This window comes from Petaurus breviceps, unplaced genomic scaffold, assembly GCF_028583685.1.
Source record: "Petaurus breviceps papuanus isolate PSGF00001 unplaced genomic scaffold, PetGlider_PUasm1.0 90977, whole genome shotgun sequence".
NCBI lineage: Eukaryota > Metazoa > Chordata > Mammalia > Diprotodontia > Petauridae > Petaurus > Petaurus breviceps.
Window position 1 is genome coordinate 10,418,439 of NW_027187391.1, and position 7,774 is coordinate 10,426,212.

At 36.6% G+C, this 7,774-nt stretch overlaps 1 protein-coding gene across 7 annotated transcripts in view; it reads right to left on the minus strand.

Annotated features, from left to right (window-relative positions):
- Window positions 1-2,774: 2,774 nt before the first annotated feature.
- The window catches only part of MYB (MYB proto-oncogene, transcription factor), a 37,864-nt gene continuing 32,864 nt past the window's right edge, over window positions 2,775-7,774 (minus strand). For all 7 annotated transcript variants that reach the window (XM_069077317.1, XM_069077316.1, XM_069077315.1 and 4 more), the window contains one exon: window positions 2,775-4,383. In XM_069077317.1, coding sequence (XP_068933418.1) covers window positions 4,267-4,383 — 117 coding nt within the window. In that variant the 3' untranslated portion in view covers window positions 2,775-4,266. The remainder of the gene's footprint in view (window positions 4,384-7,774) is intronic.

A 7,774-nucleotide genomic window follows, 5' to 3' on the forward strand; every position in this document is an offset into this window, starting at 1 on the left:
TTCAACCATTTCCTAACTGATGAATACTCTTGTCGTTTTTGTTCTTTGCCATAACCAAAACAAAACAACCTAGAGTCGTTTTCCTCTTCCTTTCATTTCAAGTAGTATTATCACTGGGTCAAATGGCATGCACAGTTTAGTTTGGGGATATAATTCCAAATTTCTTTCCAGAATGACTGAACCAGTGGATAACTGCCAACAGTGCATTAGTGCCTGTTTTTCCTGCATCCCCTCCCACGTTTGTCAATTTTCTTTTTTGTCATCTCTGTCATTCTAATGGGTATGCAGTAAAACCTCAAAGTTGTTTTAATTTAGATTTGTCAAAGTATTAATGATTTGAAGCATTTTAACATTGTTGTTGAGCTTGGATTTCTTCCTTTGAAAGCTGCCTAATATCCTTTGGTCATTTAACTATTGGGAATGGGTCTTGTTCTTAAATTTTTCAATTGGTTCCTTAGATATCTTGGATACGAAATATCAGAAAAACATTCTCTAAAAGAATTTGCTGGGTTAACTGTTCATCTAATTTTAACTGCATTGTTTTTGTTTGTGAAAAAAAAAAAAACTCCAAGATCTTTGACTGATGGGTTTTTTTTTAAAAGCAATCGGGGTTAAGCAACTTGCTCAAGGTTACATGGCCAGTTATTTCTGGGTGTGGTGCTGAGTATCTGAGCCTGGATTTGATCCCCAGGTCATCCTGACACTGGAGCCAGTGCTCTTACTCACTGAGTCACCTGGCCGCCCCTAAGCAATTGGGGTTAAGTAACTTGCTCAAGGTTACACGGCCAGGTGTTTCTGGGTGGGTGTTAAGTGTCTGAGCCCGGGATTCGATCTCCAGGTCTTCTCAACACTGGAGCCGGTGCTCTTACTCGCTGTGGTACCTGGCCGCCCCCTGATGTTTGTTAATGAAGCTTAAGTCTTCTACTTTGATAAACATTGAGTTCAAGTTCAATGTCCTAGTACTTATCTTTCATCCAGTCAAAGTTATTAATCAGTAGAACAGATTGGAAAAGTTAGACATGTGGGTATAACAGAAAGAGCCCTGGAATAGAAGCCAGGAATTATGGTGTCATTGGCTCAGAGACATTGAGTGACAACGTTTCTGGATTTAATTTATTTACCTTTAAAATGACAAGATTGTATTAGGTCTGTAAGGCATCCTTCCAGTATAAAAACTGTATAATTACCAAGGAAATTATGAAAACTCTTTCTAGGAGATCTTTTAAAATAGTGTACATAATTATCTTAGAGAAGGAAATGGCAAACCATTCCAGTATCTCTGCCAACAAAACTCCAAATGGAATCACAAAGTGTCAGACACAACTGAAAAATGACTGAAGAACAACATATTTATTTATCCTATGTGTATTTTAGTGGTCTAAATTAACTAAAGGAATGGAAATAAATTACAGTTCTATCACTTTTGCATTCCTATGATTCACCTATTTAAACATGAGTCTTGCAAATAACCATTCAGAGAAGTTAGCCACCTGTGACTAGTGAACAATTTTGATTCTACTAATCTTACTACATATGTACCCATTTTAGAAATATTTAGTTGAACAAAAAAGATATTAAGTTAGGATTAGTAAAATTTTCATATGCAGTTGTCGGATAGATGCTCAATATTTCCTCTGTGTGTGCATCATATAAGTTTAAATCTGTATGTTGTATTTTCATGTGAAATGATAACTTATACTTCTGTTGATTAATTTAGGTAATCATAGTAAAGAAGCAATTTGATTTCAAGTATACTGAGCAAGGATAAGTTTATTTCTGTTCTACATAGCATCAAATACCAACATGGTTGGTATTTTTATTTTAATATTTTATTTTTTCTTTATCCAGATTTATTCTAATAATTGTTATATGATGGCTGACTTTACCTCCATATTACCTGATCAATGTGTAACATTGCATGAGTTACTTAATTCCAGGAAGTGGAGAAACTAAAATGTAATTTAAAAAATGTATTCTCAGGGTGAGTAGGTGGCACAATGAAGAGAGCACTGGCCCTGGAGTCAGGAGGAACTGAATTCAAATCTGACCTCAGACACTTAACACTTACTAGCTGTGTGACCTTGGGCAAGTCTTCCTCTAAAAAGAAAAAAATGTATTCTTAATGCAAAAATATTTTTAAAATAATATTATCAGGATAGATTATTAATATTGAAATGCATCAGAATAATTGAAGTATGTAAAATAATAATCTTAGTGGCATTGCCTGTGATAAACACCCTAAATGTGGAGACATTGTCATTCATTATGAGAATCTTAATTTAAAATGGGATATGTGAGCTTTAAATTAAGCTTGAATGATAGATTAGAATACTGAGAAATTTGGGGTAGGAAGTGTGCAACGTGATTAAAAAAAAAAAAGGTTTGGCAGTCATCAGATGTGATTGCTTGTCTTTATTATTAGTTACCTCTGTGACCTAGGTCAAGTTATTTACATCCTCTAGGGCCCAGGTTCCTCAATCACAAAATGAGAGGGCTGGTCCAAATGATCCCCAATGTCCCTTCTAGTTCTAATAGCCCATGATTGTGCTCATTCTTCTTTTTTGAACTATCACTTAACTTCTCTATATCTTGGTGCCTCATTCTCTACAATGAGGATGAAGCTTGAGTTTCACATAACTCACTCAAGTGTTATACAAATTGTCAGCTTTTTAGAAAGTATTTTGAGTTCCTCACCTATTAAAAAGGAAATACCATAGATCATCTCTTTTATACTATATGTTTTCTAAGGAAGAAATTGAGAGAAAAACCAAACATAAGTAAAATAGGGACACAACTTTATTTTTCTACAAGGCAGTTAAGTACATTGTCATATCAAAAGTTAAGTGCAGATTAGCCTGCACTAAATGTTATTAAGGCAGCAAAGTCAGGCTTAGCTATCAATGCCAGTGTTCTACCTCGATAGCTGCAGTTCTGCGAAGGCAGTATGGCAGTACTCAGAACCATACATTTTTAAACAATGGGGTCACCAATCAGATGTGTAAAATTTGAACTGAAGAACAGTCAGACTGAACATAAAAAGAGAAGCCTTTCCCCACTCCCCTTAATTCTAGTGCCTTCCCTCTGATGATTATCTCCAATTTAATTCTGTCTCTATCTTGTTTGTACCAGTTGTTTGCGCATGCAGTCTTCCCCATTAGAATACCAGCTCCTTGAGGGTAGGGCCCGGGCCTGGGGGTTGTGGTTTGATTTAATTTTACCTTTCTTTGTATCCCCAGTGCTTAGCACAGTGCCTGGCACATAGTAGGTGCTTGATCAATTCTTGCTGATTGATTTACTGACTGAAACAAAACAGACAACATGAACAAAACAGAGATCTCCCAAAAATAAAAGAAGGTGCAACACATGCTTTTTAAACCAACAAAAAACCAAAGACAGAATCTCCCAGAAAAAAAATTCCCAATGCATTACAAAAGGAAAATAAGTACGTATATATAAAAAAATAAAAATAAAAAGTCAGAAATGCTAAGGCAAGGCCAATTAGCTAAAAACCAAGTTTTTCTTTTTGTATTAAGCTCTACTGCCTCCTTTACACTAGCAGCATGTCTATATGCTAAAAGTCCATAGCAGCAAAACACATAACCCATTTGGCATTTACAAAATTAAATTACTGAATAAAAATATAATTTGTTCTCATAAAACTATGTTTCATACAGTAATAATTTTTAAAGCAAGCTAACCAAAAACAAAACACACAAAACAAGGTTTAGTACAGTAACAAAATCAGAGTACTTCAAACTTTGTCACCATGAGCACTTACAGTTTTGACTAGTTTTCCCTTGGTATTAAACTAAACTTAATAGTAATGCTTTTGTTGATTTGTCTCATATCAATGCATTCTGTTTAATGATTTAGAAAGAGAAATGTTGGAGTACCTGTTCTTTATACAAAATTCCAAAGCAAGTCATCACAGGAAAACAATACTGGTCTGCTGGAACTTCAAAAATACAGAGTGGGAAATCATTTAATATTTTTTTAAATCTGCATTAAGATATTTAATAACTGATTATAATTTATTACCTAATAATTTAGGTAAAACTGTCATCTATATAAAAATGATTTTAGTTGGGTGAAATCCAACAAGAATATGCTCAGTGACTAAAAGATGCACTTGGTGCCGCTCCCAACTGTTGTACCACAACAAAAATAGGTCCTTCTCCCATTCATGAAGAGTTTCATGTAGAGGAATGGTAAATCCCAAGTCATTCTGAAGTGTTCTGAAAACCATAATGCTTGTCTGAAAGAGTCTCACATGACCAGCGTCCTGGTAGAGAATGCATTTATGTACTTCCGTCCCTGATCGGAGGCCATCATTTGATCTTCTGTTTTCCCACAGGACACAGATTCCCAGGCATTACTAAGATGCTGCACAGAAAAGAGGATGACAAAGTTTTACCTTTCCTCTCTTCGTGGTCATCAATCAAGTGTTTTAAAGGGGAAATGAATTACCGATGGTTTAGTATGCATTACTTAGATACTTCATCATTACAGTTATATCTCTATAACAAAAAGCACACTTCAAGATTCTTAACCATCTTAAACATCAGAGAAATATAAAGATTGTGGTGTTTATTATACATACATATGGATATACATAAGGTTATTTAGTCATTTTTCGGTCATGTACAACTCTTTGTGACCCTATGTAGGGTTTTCTTGGCAAAGATACTGGAGCGGTTTGCCATTTCCTTCTCCAGGTCATTTGACATATGAGGAAACTGAGGTAAACAGGGTTAAGTGACTTGCCCAAGGTCACACAGTCAGTAAGTGTCTAAGGCCAGATTTGAAGTCAACAAGATGAGTCTTCCCAACTCTAAGCCTGAAGTTCTATCCACTGTGCCACTTAGCTGCCCAGATATGTGCATGTACATTAAAAAATGTATATATACACATACATATATGTGTGTATAAAGAGAATATGAATACAAGCATACATATGTATACATACATACAAACATATACATTCTGGTTCCCTATACCACACATCCAGACAAATTCTTTATGGAGGGAGAAAGGAACTACACACACACATATAGATACCATGTTTCCCTGATAATAAGACCTATCCTGAAAATAAGCCCTATTGAGATTGCTACTGTAGTGAAGGTGATCCCCTGCGCTACACGTTACATTACAGTACCCTCTGTATGCACCGTCTCTCCCCCCCCCGGGTGAAATGCATGCCGCGCTCTGAGCTGCATCCAATCAGAGCTGCAGCAGTGAGTGCTTCATCCTGTTCTTTATTGAATTCATTATTGAATAAAGGTACATTTTTTTGTTCACATTTACCTGTTTATTAAAATTGCTATCAATGTTCATTAAAATAAGCCCTCCCCTGAAAATAAGCCCTCTGGTGTTTTTCTGTCCAAAAAAAATAATAAGATGGTATATACACATATACGTGTGTGTGTGTGTGTGTGTGTGTGTGTGTGTAGCAAAAGATTTCTTTCTGGAGGGGGTAGAGCACCACACCAGAATTTATCTGAAATAAATCAATTCTTTATTACTCAAGATTTTTGATGGTATTTGTTCTAAATCATATAATTCATTGGGAGGCAGAAATCAAGTGATAGTCCATACAGGTGATATTAAGGGTACACATATATTTACTCACTAGATAAGTTTATCATTTTTGCCTTGAGCTGTGTGAAGTGTAAAATTTGCAGTCACGGTGGAATTTAGTAACACCTCCTAGATACATTATATCTTTTCTTCCAGCTAATTTAGACTTCATTTTAACACCATAGTTTGTTATCTAATTGCACAGCTGTTACTATTTATTATGTAGCAGAAGTCACAACTTGTTTCGCATCAGCAGTGTTGCTTAGCATCAACGAATATAAACCTTAGTTGAGAACAGAAGACTCCATGACACTCAAATCTCGTTCTTAATAGTAAGGATAGTTGAATTTAGAGATAGAGAAAAAAACCACCTCAGAAATCATCTAGGTACAATCTCTATTTTACAGATGAAAAAACTGAGGTCCATGGAAGGGGAAGTGATTTGCCCAAGATCACACAAGCATTTATAGATTATTATCTATAATGTTAATTTTAGCAAGCTAATTAAAAGCAATGTAAGAGAAACCTAATTCAATCAACTAAGTTTTATTGATCACCTATAGATGTGTGCTAGCACTGTGCTAGGCTTTACAGGAGATTAAAAAAGCAAACCCCAGGGGTGGCTAGGTGGCGCAGTGAGTAAAGTGCTGGCCCTGGAGTCAGGAGGACCCAAGTTCGGTTCTGGCCTCAGACACTTAATACCCAAACACACACACACACAAAAACTAGCCGTATAACCTTGGGCAAGTTACTTAACCCCAATTGCCCTCAAAAAAAAGCAAAAAAAAAAAAAAAAAAGAAAACCCCAAAACATCCTTGACCCTGAAGAGGCAATGTTGTACAGTGGAATGACAAACCAACTTTGGAATTTGAAGACAGTTCAAATCCTATCTCTAATGCTTTCTACAATTGTGCTATTGGGTAAATCACTTAACTTCCTTGGTCCTACTTTCCTCTTCTGAAAATGAGGGGTCCAGACTAGGTAGTCTCTCAAGTCCCAATCAAATATAGAACTATGATCCCATGAGTTTAAAATCTGGTAACAGAAATAGAATAATAAAAGCTAGCATTTGTAGGATGCCTTAAGTTTGCCAAATGCTTCACTGATTATCTCATTTTATCCTCACAACAATCCTAGGAAGTGGGTGTCATTATCGTCACCATTTTGCCAATGAGTAAACTGAGGCAGACAGAAGTTAAGTGATTTCCCCAGGATCATGTAAATGATAAGTGTCTGCAGCTACATTTGAACTCAGGCCTTCTGACTCCAGGTCCAGTGCTCTATTCCACCATATAAAACAGTAAGTACTAAACAACAACACCTTAATACATAACACAAATAGGGCAGGAGTTTTACGAAAGGAGATATCACTAGGGATAGGAATAGCTAGGAAAAACTTTCTGGAGGAGGTAGAGCTTGAATTGGGCAGCCACATGGAAGGGGTTGGCGAAGAGCATTCTAGACCCAGAAAGAGAAGCATAAGCATAGGTGTAGATGTGGGAATGAGCATAGCAACAGGTTTGGTTTAGACTAGCGCAAAAAGTTAATGTTGTGGAGTAGTGGCACACAGAATATCATAGATGGGATGGGACAGGTAAAAGAAATGGGACCAGAAACAAGAATTTAGACTAAATACAATCAGCAATAGGGAACTATAGCATCATGGTAGCAAAATCTGAGGAAGATTAGTCTGGCAATATTTCCTAATCAGGCTGCTTAAATTTGGGCTGGAAAGTGACCAAAGTTCGGCAGCTTTGAGCTTCCAAATTAATTGTGCTCTTCATTTAATTTTTATCCTGATCTGATCCATAGTCTCATCTCAAATGTAAATAACATGGTTTCAAATAGGTATGCTTTGTTCTGGAAGCACAGAGTCAAATAAATTATTTGCAGTGCTACAGCAAGGAAGATCATCTTGATATTTTCTGAAACACCATATATCTTGAAAAAGCTAAAGATGGCAGAGTTCTGTACTGAATCCAGTGCCAAGTCATATTTGTTGTTCTCCTAAAGAAATTGCCGGGATAGTTGTAACTTTCTCTGCAGTGGCTCAAGACAAGGATTGTTTCCACTCCCCCCCCCCCACCCCCCCCTTCCCCATCTGCTTAGTTGAAAGAGGGCACATGCACAGAGAGAGAGAGAGAGAGAGAGAGACAGACAGACAGACAGACAGACAGACAGACAGAGAGACAG